Source organism: Falco rusticolus, chromosome 5 (assembly GCF_015220075.1).
Source record: "Falco rusticolus isolate bFalRus1 chromosome 5, bFalRus1.pri, whole genome shotgun sequence".
Classification (NCBI taxonomy): Eukaryota; Metazoa; Chordata; class Aves; order Falconiformes; family Falconidae; genus Falco; species Falco rusticolus.
Window position 1 is genome coordinate 34,827,946 of NC_051191.1, and position 16,915 is coordinate 34,844,860.

Sequence of the window (16,915 nt, forward strand, 5' to 3'; positions counted from 1 at the left end):
GGTTCATTTAGGCTTTATAACTTCAGTTCAAAAATCTTTAAGTTGTGGCATTACCTTAGTGTCCAAAAGATTAGTTCAAACTTTACTTCTCATTTTTTTGTCAATTATAGTTGTATTATTCACTTTATAGATGAATCTTAAATAGTAAATTTTAAATATGCTTTTAAAAAGTTAAATACTTTATCTCAACTTTGTTAAAAGCTTTATCAATTTAAACCATTTTGCATGACTGAGATATGATATTATTGTTGTGAAATTCCATGTAATTTCTGAAATTTAAAAAAATCGATATTTACAACCTTTACAAGGGTAACTTTGAAAATCTGAAATTCCATTCTTTTACTGATACAAGATTAGATCTATTTTGTTGTGAATTTGCTTTTCGGATACCAGAATTTCACATTGAAAAAAACCTGTCATACATAGCTTTTAGCCAGAATGGATTTAACCTTTAGCAATGCTGTTCTTAGACTCTGTGAAGAAATTTGGTGTATTCCTCTATATGCCATCCAAAAAAAAAAGAGGCATAAATCATTAGCAATAGTAAATAAAGTCTGCTTTTGCATGTATAGACTTGGGCACTCCTAACCATCTCAGTGCATAGTGTCATATAGAGCAAGAATAGAGTGCAGGTTGATGTGTTTTCCACCTGCACATCTCATTGCATTGTTTTAGTGTAGATAAACTTCAGATAGTGTGGTTTCATGTTGTGAGTTATATAGCCAGCAGGACTGCAAGTATACTGGTATGGTTTTCCGACATCATACATAAAGAGAAAGTGTTCTCTGAGGGAGGTGTGTTGAAGGAGGAGATGGCAGTGAAAGGAAGAAGGGCAACACTAACTGTATGAAGTCAGTACCACTTCTGTGGCTTTCCCAAAGCCTACTGTGGCACTGCCACTTACCCCTGCTATGAACCTAGGCATCTCGTAGAGGCCTGGTCTGAAGGGGGTATGTGCTGGTATCTGCATACCTTTTACAGCTTTGAAAATCTACCTACATGTTCCTCTCTGCATGTAGAGAATCAACTGATTTAGGGACGGTCTTTGCATAGGACACTCTCCTTAGTGATAGGTTGGGCTGTGAGTGTTTCAGAGCAAGAATTCTTATTTCCTATGCACATGCATACACTCCAGATCACTATTACCAAACTAAAATACAAGAAAACTCTGTGCCACAGCTAAAAGCAATGTCACATGATCAGAGCCACAAATCAAACCAGACTTTCTTAAATTCCTTTTTTCCAACTTACCAACTTTTTTCAAACATAAACTGTGTTATTGGCAGCCCTTACCAGTATTAGAGCGTAATGATAAAACAGAATACCTTCCTTTTTATTCCAGCAGTGGCCACGAGAGACCTACAGCAAGGCTGAGCATTCGCAGGGACAGGCCACTGTCAGTCCATCTGAACCTGGGGCAGAAAGGGTAACATCAAAAGTTTTGTTTCTAAGAGCAATATTTTAACATGACAGTATGGATGGACAGTGCCATCTGGTCACTCACTGATGAAGTGTTTCTTTTTCTTTTGAAATCATTTCTAGGAACCGGAAAACTTCCAGGTAAAAAGAAAAAAATTAATACCTAAACAAGCTTCTTGATAACCAAGTAACTCATGACTCTGATTCATCCTGTGATTTTCTTCTTCCTGTTGAATATTTTAGTCCAATCAAAGTCAGTCATTTTGAAGCACACTTCACCAAACTTCAAGCAGACTCCAACTACCTCCTGTCCAAGGAGTATGAGGTGGGATCTTAATCTAGGCAAAGGACTTATTTTATGAAGGGGCGGGATGGCTGAATTAATGGGTTAACACAACAGAAAGACCTGCATTTGTTTGTCTTATTCACACAAATCCAAGTAAGTTTGAACTCCACTTGTGCTGGTACAGAACCCAGCTCTTCATTTAGCATAGCATCTTCTGGTTGGCTGCCTCTGCCCGATACCTATCTGACTAAGGGCAGGAGCATTCATTTGTGTGGCATATCTGTGTGATAAAGCATGGAAAGCACCTGCCAGCCATGTGCTTGCTTTAAAACAATATGGTCAGCTATTTAATTTCAGTTTGTTTTTTTTAAAAAAACACCCATTCTCTGTCCATGGCCTTTGAAAGCAGATAAGCACTATGTCCCCCTGTGTTGTCACGTCCTTTAATTATTTTCACCTCACATTTTATTTCTACTTTTTTTCGCAGGACTTGAAAGATGTGGGTCGAAACCAGACATGTGACATAGCACTTCTGCCAGAGAACAGAGGGAAAAATCGATACAATAATATATTGCCCTGTGAGTTTTAGGTTTCGTTGTGTAATATTACATCACACCAGCTATTTTTCACTTTTTTCAGCAACCCTAGTGGAAAAGAGAGTGCAGCCAATCCCTTCCCTCCTTCCTGTCAGAGATGAAATACCTCTGCCAGCTCAGGTTCTGGTGCTTGGAGGCAGATGATATATGGCCCTGAATGGCTTCACAAAGGCCAGTAATTTCATTTCGCACTAGAGATGTAATGACTAGCATTCAGTTTACAGAGAAGAAGCTCCAGCTATTAGGGGCATTCAGTCACTGCTGATAACAAGGATAGTAGAAATAACATTAGGATTGTTTACATACAGGGTATCATCCATTCAGTGCTTTTTGACAGTCTTGTCAAATCTTTCTTCTTCAGAGGACACAAAAAACCTACCATACAGGTAGAGCTAGTGTGGTTCTGCATGGTAAGACACACTTGTGAAGTCAGCCCTGTTCTCCTGAGGCAAATCTGACATTGAGAGTTCCCCCCTTTAATCTCCTATCTAGCAGTTTTGGAGCTAACACGTGCTGTGCATCAGGGAGGAACACCACATGTCTTGCTGCTCCACATGCTGCCTTGCTGCTGGATGTGGTATGTGCTTGGAACACAGCCTCACAGCATCTCCCGTGTTCTGCCTGCCATGCCGTGCTGGGGAGCATGCCTGCTATGTACAAGAAACAGCACCTGACGGAGATCCAGCGTGGAATTCAGTGACCTAGTAGCTTAGAGGCTCTGTACCTCTCTACAGAGGGTTCTCTACCTAGGGAAGACGTTTGGCCTGCTTACACATTAGCTCCCGAGCTGTGCAGACCACTGAAGCACTACTGCTCTTTCAGGGCAGCACTGGGTACTGCTCTCCAGTACAGCACACTGCTGTCAGGATCAAAGGATAATGCTGTTGTGGCTCCTTCGTTGCCATAACAAATCCTATGCAACTCAGCAGAGGAATTTTGGGATATTCACTGCTTCCTTCTTACCCATCCGTCTCCTAGTCTTTGGAACGTGCTACAACACTCATGGATGAGAGAGGCAGTACAAATTTAAAGTTATTCCTCTAAATTAGCCCTCCATATAAAATCCTTGTAATAATGCTGCCAGTCCTTTTGCAAATGCATTTCTGTAAATGGGAGAGAGACTGAAAATCAAGACATAGCCATAAGCCTCTTGTAATCAATTTCTTTCTAGATGATACATCAAGAGTGAAGCTTTCCAATGTGGATGATGACCCTTGCTCAGACTACATTAATGCAAGCTACATACCAGTAAGTGACTCAAGGATAGTATTTTACAGTCCTCCCTCCAGTGGTAATTTGTCCTTCATCTAAAACTAAATATAAAGCAGGATGCTTAAGGCTCCCTTCCCCCTTCATTTATTCACTTGAGCTAAAAGTCTTAAGAACTTATTTTGTGGGTGTGCTGAAAGGTTGTGTCTCACTGCCATTAAGTTAACTGTGAGTGATTTACCCAGCATTTAAGGATGATTTCTTGGATTGCTGTAGTTATGTAAGATAGCAGGTCTGATTGGCCAAGGACACATTCGTAAAGGTCACTGGCTTTATACAGTGTCCACAACAACCATAGCTTTCACTGCAGGTGGCATCCTCATTGTGGAGCTGTAGCTCATCCTGACAGTGTTGGCACCTTGCAGCATGGCGGAGCTGGCTGAGATTAAAATGATACCATTTGCCAGAGAGTTGTGATTGATAACAGCGGTGGCTTTAGCAATCCAGATTTCAAGCCAGAGCTCAGCTAATTTATTGAAAACAGTAAATAAAACAAAACCCCCTGGTAGTTCCAAAATTGCTTGAGACTGTGCTGAACACAATAGAACAATGAAAAGCTTTAACTGCCACAAAAGGAACAGTATTTAGATACAAGGCCACAGTCTCTTCCTTCTCTCTGCTCCAACCAGCCTTCTGCTTCCAGGTCCAACACAACAGCTTCACTCTCAAAACTGTTGTCCCAGCAAGGGCACTGTTGCTGCAGAGCCCTGGCTGTAACCCCATGGCTTGTTCAGTTGCTAGAAATTCTTTTTTTCTGCCTTTATGGAAACTAATGGAGTCCTCTTTACTTGCAGGGCAATAATTTCCGCAGGGAATACATAGCAACTCAGGGCCCTTTGCCTGGCACCAAAGATGAGTTCTGGAAGATGGCTTGGGAGCAAAATGTTCACAATGTTGTCATGGTAACCCAGTGTGTTGAGAAGGGCCGGGTGAGCAGTGACTCTTCTTTATTATTAATGACTGTTCTAACATCTGTTAAAAGTTCACGCTTATTGTTTGCATCACACTAATGCCAAAGGCCTCAGTCAAGGAGATGTACAGTAAGAGATAAGAGGTATAATCTAAAGACTGTAGACAGATTAAGACTGTGAAGTGAGGATGCAGTGACGACCATCCCAAGATTATGCGACACATCAAGGCTAGAGTTATGAGCAGAGCTCAGTGCTTCTGGTCTTTAATCCGGGACTTGGCTCACTATTACTAATATTATCCCCTTAAGCATGCAGAAAGGACAACCACCAGCAAAAAATGTCTGTTTATCACATCAACGACTACTTTAAGCTCTAGAGAGCAAATGCTGATCATTAAAGACATGGAATTCTCTCTGATACATAAGCCCCAATGTTGTAAGCAAAGAGATCACTCACACACTTAACAGTCTTACTGAGTGCAAGTGTAGGTAGGTTATTTAGCTGTTTCAGCAATCTAGCTCCCCATGTATGACCACATCCTGCACCCGTTGTAAGACAGGGACCAGATCTGTACAAAGGTTAAAGAGATGAAGTAGCGATCATCTAGTGGCACATATGGCGATGTTTCCTTTCGGTTTACCGTTGTTTCTTGAGGAGATGGCAAAAGCAAATGCAGGACAGGATGCCTCCTGTCTCCTTCTGCACCTCACTGGCTCTAAGTGGGACCCACTGTCATGTCTCAGCAAGAGGTGGGCAAGAGGGCACTGGAAGGCTAGCTCTCATCCAAGCAGATGTGTGAGAAGAGTAGGTGCAGAAAATATGGCATCATGAAGAGGGCATCAGTGAAGTGCTTCCCTGTAGAAGAATGGCTGCAGAAGCATGGCCTTAGAATCTCTGAAGATCTGCACAATCCGGGCCTGGTATTAGAATAGGCCTGTAAACAGAATTGTACTGAAGTTGCTGTGCTGAAGTTAACAAGAAAGGTAGCCTTGAGCTGTTCTTGAATCCTGAGACCGAGTAATTATGTTGTGCCAACAGGCCGTGGCTGTAACAAGCTACAGCTGCTGGGAAAGCAGGTGCAGGGCCAAGAAAGATGGGGACTGGTATGGGAAAATAGGGACTAACAAACTACGAGGCTGAAGCACAGCAACACAATTAGCTACATGGATAGAACGCTTACTTTAGTCATGATAATTAGGGGTGTGAGAACCGCGTGCGTTTAGAGACTACTAACCAATTATGTTTCTGCTTTACGGTTATGCATGTGTATCGGTTCTATATAAGTAGTGTTAGAAACTAATAAAATTGAGCAAGATGCATAACTCATTGAGTGTCGTCTTGACTCCGGCAAACCCTTCTTCCAACACTTCCCGTTGTTGTCCCCCCCGCCCCCACCACAAACATCTATGATGCAAACTTCCACTTCCTAGCCCCATCCTAGCCTGTTCCCATCCAAGGCCCTGTTTGTTGAGCTGACATGGCAGGGAGTGGCGTCTCTTTCTGAATTCAGCTGCTGCGTTTCTGTCTTTGTCCTCAGGCACAGAAGGTCTAAGTGTGCTTCTGCCAGTGCTGGATGGAGGCATTGTTTATAGCTGTTACTCACACTATATCTGTCTTTTTCTGTGTGTCTGCAGGTGAAGTGTGACCACTACTGGCCCCTTGACCAGGATTCCTTGTACTATGGAGACCTGATTGTTGAGATGCTGTCTGAATCGGTGCTCCCAGAGTGGACAATACGAGAGTTTAAAATCTGCAGTGTATGTTTGTGTTCATGGTTTGTTTGTTGTTTGATTTTTTTAAATAATAATTTGCTTGAAAACACCTGTAAGGCTAAATTTGGAAGGTTTCTTCCACCGTAGCATAGTTGCACCATGCCCAGCTCATCTCTGGTGGTAGCAGTAGCATTTGTTCTGAGGGTGCATGTTGTATGTGTCCCCTCCTCTCGCCTGTTCTGATGACCCACACTTTTGTTAACAGGAAGAGCAGCTTGACTCAACGAGGCTTATTCGTCACTTCCACTACACTGTCTGGCCAGATCATGGTGTGCCGGAGACCACCCAGTCCCTGATCCTGTTTGTCAGAACTGTAAGGGATTATATCAACAGGACCCCAGACACAGGACCAACTATTGTGCACTGCAGGTATGTGCAGCAGCAAAAGGTCAGTGGCACAGAGCCTTTGTGCATACCCTTGGGAAGATCCCAAATGTTCATCCCTGTTAGGCAGCCACAGAACCTGAGAGACAGCTGATGGGATTAAGTCTCCAGATACATCACAGGAGTGTTCCCAAGGCACATGCAGTTGCTCACAACCTCACCCTGGAGATGCCCCAAAAATTATTTAAGGGGAACCACTGTGTCTTTCTGGGACTGCAGGAGAGCACTAAAGTTGTCCGCAGTGGCCACTGCTCATAAGCTTTTGCATTCTTGAAACTACCTGTGTACTGCTGTTGCAGCCCAACATCTGAATCACGAAGGGGTGTTCTGAAAAGGTAAGATATACCCAGGGGTGAATCAGACTATGTATGGATGTTGAGACTAGCTGGTGGATCCATCCTTTCCCCATTCTGACTGAGACTCCCTCTCCTTCTGCTTTCTCATGCTCTCCTGCTGTTGTGCCATCTCTGGCAGCCATAGGGCTGCAGTTTTTCCTCTGTTCCATGATTCACCCCTACACACATATACAAAACAGGCAAAACTGGACTGCCTGCTCCATGATCCACTGGCCAGCTGCAGCAGAATATAGGATTGCAAAGTGAGAGTGCAGTGTAGTGCTGTATCTCTCACTGCTACTGGTTAAATGTTGCATCTGACCCCTCCACCCATTATATGGGCCGAGGCATGTATCTCATATTACCCTGCCTGTGTCTGCCTGTACATCATTGCAGTGGGTTGACCTTGACTGGATACCAGCTGCCCACCAAGCTGCTCTATCGCTCTCTTTCTCAGCAGAACAGTGGGGGAGAAAAGAAGATTAAAAAAAACTTGTGGGTCAAGATAAAGGCGGCTTAATAAAGCAAAAGCAAAAGTTGTGCACACAGAAGTGAAGCAAAACAAAAGATGTTATTCTCTACTTCCAATCAGTGGGTGATGTTTGGCCGCTTTCTGGGAAGCAGGGCTTCAGTATGCATAGCAGTTGCTCTGGAAGACAAACACTGTAAATAACAAATGCTCCCCTTCCCACTCCTTTCTCCTAGCTTTTATATCTGAGCAGATGTCATATGGTATGGAATATCCCATTGGTCACTTTGGGTCAGCTGTCCTGGCTATGTCCCCTCCCAAGGTCTTGCCCACCCCCAGCCTACCAGGCTGGGGTGTGAGGGGGGTGTGAGGGAGGTTGGAGAGACAGCCTTGATGCTGTGCCAGCGCTGCTCAGCAGTACTCATAACACTGGTGAGTTATCACCACCTTCCTAGCTATCAGTACAAAGCACAGCACTATGAGGGCTGCTATGGGGCTCAGCCAGACCCAATGCAATCATGTGCTGCAATGTATCAGATGTCTACTACATCACTACTGTTGGCCACCTATCTCCAAACCTAACCTCCCAGCATTTCAGCTACTGGGGATTCTGGGATACTTTGCCTTGCTTTGTCCTTCCACGAGGCACAAGCCAACTGATCTTTTATGATCCAGTCTACTGGTTCATGCCTGCAGAGAAGAGGTTTAAAAGTTACAGTCAGGTGCAGTCTCCCAGTGTATCTCAATGACTGAGTTAATGCAAAGCAGAAAGCAGTACAGGCAGTAGCAGAGATACCTCTACCCTCGCTATCCTTTCCTCCTTCCTAAACAAATGCCACTATGAAGTGTTTGAAGTCCCAGAGATGCCATTTGAAAAGTGAGCTTCTCACCCTGGAGATCTGAACTTTACAAAAGCGTCACATGAAAATCTTGATTGCTATGATCCATCTCCTCTTAAATCTTTCGGGTTGTTTTCTTTTCCAGTGCTGGTGTTGGCAGGACTGGCACATTCATTGCACTGGACAGAATTCTGCAGCAGCTGGATTCAAAGGACACTGTTGATATTTATGCAGCAGTGCATGATCTAAGACTTCACCGGGTTCACATGGTTCAGACAGAGGTAAGTTTTGCATAGCCTACAATACAGCAACACCAGCTGCACTATATAATAATCACTCTCTCATCTTAAAAGCTCTCAAAGCACTTCACAGTTACCCCACTGTGAAATACTAATTAGTTATTGTTTAGCTCTGTGAGTTTTTCTAGTTCAGGATTGTTTCCATTGTCTCTCATTCAGTGGACCCAAACCATAACAAGGGATAGCTATGCTTCCTATAGATTTCTCCTATTGGCAGTGGCCCACAACCACCCCAGCAGTGTTATGCAGCAGACACTTAACAGCACGTTGTTGTGTTAGTGCAGTGTCCAGTAAATGAGCTTTGAGCACAGATAGGTCCTTCAGGAATTCTTTGGAAGACAAATCTAAACCAGACAGATCGACATAATAGGGAAAAGGAATGGAGGGCAGAGAAAATTAGATGTACATAATTTTAAAACTCTAAGCACTGTGACCTTGTGGCTTTGCAGTTCATTTTTTATTGAGCTGCTCTGTCATTTTCATTAATGGTATTGGAAAGTTGATCAGCATTCTCCTAAGATACTATGCAAAAGCAAGTACATTTATTCTTGAAGTGCATAAAAAGTACATGTTTGGGATTTCTTTCTGCACTTTTAAAGCTGCAAGAAAATCACATTACACTAATAGCAGCTAGACACTTAGGAGCTGATTTAATAAAGGCGAGTTGTGGAGGCAGTATTTACATTTTCCCTGCGAACTGTTAATAGAGGAATCAGAACAAGTTTGATGAGTATGCCTGTAGCTTGATACTAATGGAGCTCTTTGTTGCAACTTGGAAATTAAAATATCGGTGACAGCACTTTCTGATAGATGTAAAAGTTACACATGGGTATAAAGAGAGGCTCAACTGGGAATGCAAAATAAAGATTTTCTGGAACTATCTTAATCACAGAACACCTTCTGTTGGAGGGGAGACAGATTCTCAGCCTGGTCTGGGCATCCTCAGAGACAGGTCTGTCTCGCCTTCTACATTCCCATCAGCCATAGTCAGCAAAGGCAGACAGGTATCTCGGGAGGGTGGCTTTTTTCCCCTAGCTGGAAAAAAGAGGCAACTACTTCAAAAGCCTAAATGTGACACCATGCTTATAGACAACTGAAGTTGTGTGATACAAAGTCCACCTTTAGCATGAGCTTGACATGACATCTAAGTCAAAAGGCAGCCAGATCCGAGCAAAACATCTACAGCAATGGTAAGGAACACCCCACCTTCCCACTACCAGCACTACATGCATTTCTGCCCCAAACCCGCAGTGGGTCAACTCTTACCCAGATCCCCACTGTAACCAGTCCCACTACTGGAAGAATTCACAGTCAGCATCCCAGAGACAGGTTTTGCAGCTCACACATACTCACTCGCCCCACTGGAGCTGTAATGTGCTTGTAGACTGACCATGTGGCTGTGTCAGTGGACAGCCACTGAGCTGATGTATTCTCAACAAGTCTTATTAATCTGGACTGTCAGTTGCATCTGTATATGGTTTCTGATTTGGAACAGCCTTTCATCAAGGTAGCTTGGAGCACAAGCAATACTATCTCTCATGCTCCTGCAAGAAAATGAAGCAAATATATCCTGGAGTTTTATGATGATTCAAAGTTTGCAATGAGCGGTGAATTATGAAGTAATTCTTACACATCTTTTAAGAAGAAGTAAAGGAGGTGGGGAGAGGGGGAAGAAAAGATCTGCTCCACAAACTCCATTTGGTATGTGTGAAGACCCTAGTTCCTGGTGTTATTGTTCATGTCTTGGCTTCCACAGTCTGTCTGGGGGTTGAGATAACAGCTAGGTCCCCATCTGTTGATGTGATGGAAGCCAAATCCCACTGGAGAGCACAGGCCAGCAGATAGGACTGTTTGCAATGAGGTGCTCCAGCCAGAGGTCATAGCACAATCCTGCTTGACATCATGCAGTCACAGTAAAACAGCAGCAACAGAACACTGCCTCTGCTTTAGACTTGGCTGAAAGCTGTTAAAGACGGAAAACTCTGTCCATCAGCTCAAAAGGCAGTAGGCTCAGCACAGCAGCTGTAACACAGGTAGAGAAGCTGTCTACCATTTCAGTCCCAAATGGTCTCTACCAAAGGGGTTCTCCGTGCCTTGGCCAACTTTCCACTGAATTGGTGGGTGGGGTGCAGGATTCTGCTCTGCAGAGACAGCAGCCATATGTGCATAACAGCAGCCATCCTCACTTTCCCAGAGCCAGAGCACTGAGAAAAATGCACAGAGTAATAGCTGAATTTCTTCTGAAAAATAGGTAAAGAAGATGGGGGGGCGGGGGAGAATATGCATATGCTTATTGGGGGAATTATGTCTTTCAGATAAAGTAATATTAAAAATGTACACCTTGATATATAAAAATGCTTAGCCTAATTTTTGGGTGCCATGGTAGAAAATTCAGCTTCATCAAAGTTATATGAAGTAGTTATATATTATGGTAACATTCCATGGAAAAGATTTCTTTTCAGAACAAAACATGTTTCTCTCTTGTATGTGCTTCCCTGCACATATTAATTCTGTTACACAGACTTTATACCAGAGCATTCAGAAGCAGTAGCTATCCAACACAACATCATGACAAATTATACCTTACAGTTGATAGAGCTTTCACTCATGACACGGTCTGTCAAAATATATTATGTTCATTTATGTTTTACTGGTAGCATTTCTAAGAACAGGTGATCACAAAAGTTTACTGTATTACTAGTGTGAAAAGGGGATTAATTCTAGAAGTGTATTTTCATTTTTAACACCACCCTTGACTTTGCATGAGGGAATTAGCCTGTAATGATTTCTCGCAATGCAGAAAATCACAAAATATCCCAGATTGACTAAAAAAATATTACTTTGCAGTGTCAATATGTGTATCTACATCAATGTGTGAGAGATGTGTTAAGAGCTAGAAAACTTCGCAGCGAGCAGGAAAATCCCTTGTTTCCAATATATGAAAATGTGAATCCAGAATATCACAGAGGTAAGTGCAAGTTTATCTAAAAGTGAAATGTTCCAAATGTAATAGCTCATTGACCATGTAATTGAGGGGGGAAATTGTGCTGTCCCCTGCCATTGATATTTGTTCTCTTCCTGGACCTTCAGATCTTCAATACTCCTTAAAATCGCATCTTTATTTCCTCTGTTAGTAGTCATTGTAATATCTCTTCCTGCTTCTGCCTTACCTTCATGCTCTCCCTTCACGATTCCTGTGCTGGTGGGGGAAGTGAACCCCTTCCCTCTCATGATATTGGCTTCTTCCTTTACTTCACTAGTGTTTACACCATCTGCTTTTAAGCACGCTGAGGCCACTGGCTGGGCTCATTGGGCTCTCCTGTCATTCATGGAGTTCGATTTCTGTCCTGACTCACCCTTGGCTGCTGCTGACTATACAGGTGGCCTTAGAGTTGCCATCTGCCTTTGAGCGAATAATGCAGGTGTCCAAGGCTGTGCTGTTTCTCTTTCCCTCAACTCTCCATCCCTGAGGCTTTTTTTTCCTAGCCTGCATCCAGTCCCTTGGTGATATGAATTGCAGGAGTAACAAACCTGGCACTAGCACTGCCCTTCACCTCCTGTTCTCATGGCTAGAGGACCGGTCTGGAGAAGCTGTAAGCAGAGGTGGCCTGTGTATCCTGGTAGAGCTGATTCCTGAGGGGTGTACAAGTTTTCAGAGTCAGGCAGCAGGATCTTGGTAGCTCCTCAAATTTGAACATTAGGAATTGAGATTAAATGATGAGAAATCAAAATAATTGTCTTGATCTAGCCTGTAGAAGTCAGAGTTGTCATCGACAGGTAGAGCAGGCTTGGGAGGAGGTCAAAGACTGAAATAACCAGGGCTTCACAGGCTGGGAGTGCTAACAAAAGCAGAGGTAGGAGCTGTTCTTCAGCTGTCACATCAGTCACCAGCCAGCATTGCTGCCACACAGCTACCTTTCAGAGCACTGTAGTCAGCTGGCAATGCTGAACATGAAGCCACCTGGGTTGTTTTATTTTTTCTAATCTCAATTTTCCTTGCTTTCAGATGCTGTTTATTCAAGGCACTAAGGATGTTACAGACATCTGCTTTCATGACCACATTTTTTAACTAGGGGGTTTGTTTGGGGTTTTTTATGTATTTCATGCAACAGAAAGGTGCCAGATTTTTCTGTTGAGACTGTGTATAATTTATTGGTCTGGTGATTTTTTTAAAGGATATATAATTTAAGTGTAATAGATATTAATGTATATAATTGTATTTTGGCATTATGTAAATATGTATTTTTCTATATTGTTTATATTAATATTAAGCTTCAGATAATACTATTTTTTTCTCATCACAGTTTTTATGAACTGTTCTACATAAACTATTTTAAATTGTATGGCTACCAGGACTGCTGCATTTAGGACAGTATTGGCATATAACACACAGGAAAATCCTATAAGGAGAACCTCATTTTTTTTTAACTAGTTCAATGTTTGTGAGATGAGATAAGCTACTATTAAGCAAGGGAACAGTAGTCCTGTGTAGGAGTTACAATGCTACTCTACACTTTAAACTTACTGCTTTTTTGATCTGAAAAAATGGGTATAACCCATAACACAGTGACATACTTTTTACAGAACTCATTAACATCTGAGCAAAACAGGGTCCACCTCACTAGAAGCAACTGTTTCAGTCTAATGTGACATAGTAGAAAAATACCAAACACCATATGCTGCCATGAAGCCTAGCAGGCCTTTTTCCCCCTGTATGATTTGAGGGGAGACGGGTCACATTCTGATTTCTTTACACTAGTTTAAGAGAGCAGAATCAGACCACAGCCTGTGTCTGTGCATTTTCACATGCATATAATTATAATACGAAAAGTGTTCAAGGAAACACCTCAGACATTCATGTTAACAGACCTTTAAGGGTGTGAAGTCTGGCAACTTCCGCAGCTCACTAAAAACAATGCTGTACCATGACAGCTAAGAAAGTAGAGAGATTATAAACGTATTGAAATAAAGACAGATAATGGTATATTTCCTACAGTTTAAACTGGCTTCGGCCTTAAGCTGCTTGCAGCATAGCTGCCTTGGCCCAAGTGTTGGTCTTTGAATGCCACGTGCTTTCACAAAGGGAGAGCATGGCCCCACCATGTCCTCATAGAAAGACTCCTCCGCTTCGGTAGATGTTGCCTGATGTCACCACCACAGGGGCAGCTGGAACAGAGAAAGGCTCATCACTAAACCAGAGGATGTAGGCTGGCAGGACTGTGCTAATCATCAGATGACTCAAAGCATTTAGTGATAAGTAACAAGTACAATCGGAGAGCACTCACCAGGTGTTCTGCCCAGCCAAGCGAATTAAGACACATCCCCTCTCCTCTGCAAAGAGGCTTCTCATTCAAAGGACTGAACACTGTTCAGCTTTTCTTTGTCTCTATAAAACACTATTCAAACAGAGAAAAGGCAGTACACAGTTTTTCTCCATCACAAAAAGAAGGAAGGGCTTGATAGTTCTCCTTTCATATATCTGCCCCTACTTTACCTAGAGAAAACAGCCTGCTGCTGAAGTCAAGTGCCTAAATTCCACGTTTATTTTGGAGAGAAATAAATATTTCTGAAGGTCTTCTGAGAATTAGCCAATACACCTAAGTGCCTAACTGAGGAACTGCTGTGACCCTGAGCCAAGACTACTTGTGACTACAAGATACCATGACTTACTGAAGCTGTACTCTTCTTGTGGTAGGAACGCCAGCCTGCTGATGGCTAAAGAAATCAGCTAGGCAGCTCTGACATAGTTTTCTTAAATGGTTCCAAACCACCAGGACTATGAACATCCATGTCACACTGGCTTTCCTAGAGAGAAGGCAACAGCCTGATAGTTACTCTTCCTTCCTACTGCATCTGGAGTCTCAGCCTTTCTTGACCTATTATCTTTGCATGCCTCAGAAGCCACCTTTCACAGAATCACAGATTGGTTGGGGTTGTAAGTGATGTCTGGAGATCATCTAGTCCAACCCCCTGCTAAAGCAGGCTCCCCTAGGGCAGGTTGCACAGGATCATGTCCAGGCAGGTTTTGAATGTCTCCAGAGAAGGAGACTCCACAGCGTCTCTGGGCAGCCTGTTCCAGTGCTCTGTCACCCTCAAAGTAACAAAGTTTTTCCTTATATTCAGATGGAACTTCCTGCATTGCGGTTTGTGCCCGTTGCTCCTTGTTCTGTCGCTGGGCTCCACTGAAAAGAGCCTGGCCCCATCCTCTTGACACCTGCCCTTGAGATATCTGTATGTATTGATAAGATCCCCTCTCAGTCTTCTCCAGACTAAACAGGCCCAGCTCTCTCAGCCTTCCCTCATAAGGGAGATACTCCCATCCCCCCATCATCTTTGCAGCCTCCACTGGGCCCTCTCCAGTAGTTCCCTGTCTCTCTTGAACTGGACCCAGCACTCCAGACACGGCCTCACCAGGGCAGAGCAGAGGGGCAGGATCACCTCCCTCCACCTGCCGGCCACGCTCCCCCTAATGCCCCCCAGGATCCCGCTGGCCTTCGTGGCCACACGGGCACACTGCTGGCTCGTGGGCGGCTTGCCGTCCACCAGGGCTCCCAGGGCCTTCTCCGCAGAGCTGCCTCCCAGCAGGTCAGCCCCCAGCCTGTGCTGGTGCCTGGGGCTGTCCCTCACCAGGTGCAGGACCCTACACTTGCCTTTGTTGAACTTTATCAGGTTCCCCTCCGCCCAGCTCTCCAGCCTGCCCAGGTCTCGCTGAATGGCAGCGCAGCCTTCGGGTGTATCAGCTGCTCCTCCCAGTTCTGTGTCATCAGCAAACTTGCTGGGGGTACACTCCATCCCTTCATCCAGGTCACTGATGAGTAAGTTGAACAGGACTGGACCCAGTACTGACCCCAGGGGAACGCCGCTGGCTACAGGCCTCCAGGTAGACTCTGTGCCGCTGATCCCAACCCCCTGAGCTCTGCCGTTCGGCCAGTTCTCAATCCACCTCACTGTCCACTCATCTAACTCACGCTTCCTGAGCCTGCCTACGAGGGTGTTATGGGAGACAGTGTCAGAAGCCTTGCTGGGGTCAAGGTACACAGCATCCACTGCTCTCTCCTTGTCCACCTAGCCACTCATTCCATCACAGAAGGCTATCAGGTTGGTCAGGCATGATTTCCCCTTGGTAAATCCAAGCTGACTATGCCTGGTAACCTTCTTTTCCTCCACATGCTTGGAGATGAGCTCTAGGATGAGCTGTTCCATCACCTTTGCAGGGGTGGAGGTGAGGCTGACTGGCCTGTCATTTCCCCGGTCCCCCTTCTTGCCCTTTTTGAAGACTGGAGTGCCCTTGGCTTTCCTCCAGTCCTCGGGCACCTCTCCTCCATGACCTTTCAAAGACAATGGAGAGTGGCTTAGCAATAACATCTGCCAGCTCTTTCAGTGTTTGGGGCTGCATCCCATCGGGGCCCATGGATTTGTGCGTCAGGTTTGCCTGAATGATCTGTAACCCAATCCTCCTCAACCAAGGGACAGTCTTACTTTCTCCACAGTTTCTCTCTTGCTTCCAGGGTCTGGGATACCTGAGGGCTGGCCTTGGCAGTAAAGGCTGAAGCAAAGAAGGCATTCAGTAACTCCGCTTTCTCTGTGTCCTTCTTCACCAGCTTTCACAGCTGCTCAGAACATGTAAGATTGGTTAACCTTTTACTTGTCTCTGTATGAAAATACTGCTCTTTCCTCTTGTACATCCTCTTTGGCTCCACACAAACCTCAAGATTCACCACCCTTCGTGGCAACTGAAGAAGGGAATTAGCATTATAGTGGAAGCCGTTTTCACAGAGGCAAACCTAAGCAAAACCGTGAGGAAACATGCAAATTTTCTGCAGGCCTCTTTTTTTCTCTGTTTTGTTTGCTAGATAGACTGTAGGTTACCGAGCAAGGACAAACAAGCATGGCCGCTTTAGATTGATTGTTGACCCTGCTAATAACAGATGAACTTACAGCATCATTAAAATTGCTGTTTTGTTACGTGCACTGCATTTAGTCCTTTCTTTTTGCAGTGGTAGCTGAGGAACGAAGATCACCATGTTTGTTACCAGCAGTACAATTACACTGTGAAGACATACCAAATGTACCTTAAATTATTTCACATTATATATCACTGTGTCATTTATACTGAGGGAAATGGAAATGGCTCAACAATATATGGTCAAAAGTCTGATTGTATACTATGTATGCATGTTGTTTCATTTTCAGAAAGACACACATCATTCTGCTCTTTTATTTTAACGTTGTTTCTCAGCTCCCCTCTCTGCACCTACAGAGTTCACAAATATGCACCCAAAATGATGATGCAATAGCAGACAGCTATTTTCATCTTTTCTCTCAGCTAATAATGG

General features: G+C 44.0%; 1 protein-coding gene across 3 annotated transcripts in view; it reads left to right on the plus strand.

Moving 5' to 3' along the window:
* PTPRB (protein tyrosine phosphatase receptor type B) overlaps positions 1 to 12,922 on the plus strand; it is a 62,944-nt gene extending 50,022 nt beyond the window's left edge. For 2 of the 3 annotated variants that reach the window (XM_037388220.1, XM_037388222.1), the window contains 11 exons: positions 1,343 to 1,426; positions 1,543 to 1,560; positions 1,663 to 1,744; positions 2,193 to 2,283; positions 3,473 to 3,549; positions 4,365 to 4,499; positions 6,116 to 6,238; positions 6,459 to 6,622; positions 8,426 to 8,561; positions 11,427 to 11,547; positions 12,586 to 12,922. In XM_037388220.1, coding sequence (XP_037244117.1) covers positions 1,343 to 1,426; positions 1,543 to 1,560; positions 1,663 to 1,744; positions 2,193 to 2,283; positions 3,473 to 3,549; positions 4,365 to 4,499; positions 6,116 to 6,238; positions 6,459 to 6,622; positions 8,426 to 8,561; positions 11,427 to 11,547; positions 12,586 to 12,608 — 1,054 coding nt within the window. In that variant the 3' untranslated portion in view covers positions 12,609 to 12,922. The remainder of the gene's footprint in view (positions 1 to 1,342; positions 1,427 to 1,542; positions 1,561 to 1,662; positions 1,745 to 2,192; positions 2,284 to 3,472; positions 3,550 to 4,364; positions 4,500 to 6,115; positions 6,239 to 6,458; positions 6,623 to 8,425; positions 8,562 to 11,426; positions 11,548 to 12,585) is intronic. The other variant, XM_037388221.1, reaches the window with a different exon arrangement.
* Positions 12,923 to 16,915: the final 3,993 nt, after the last annotated feature.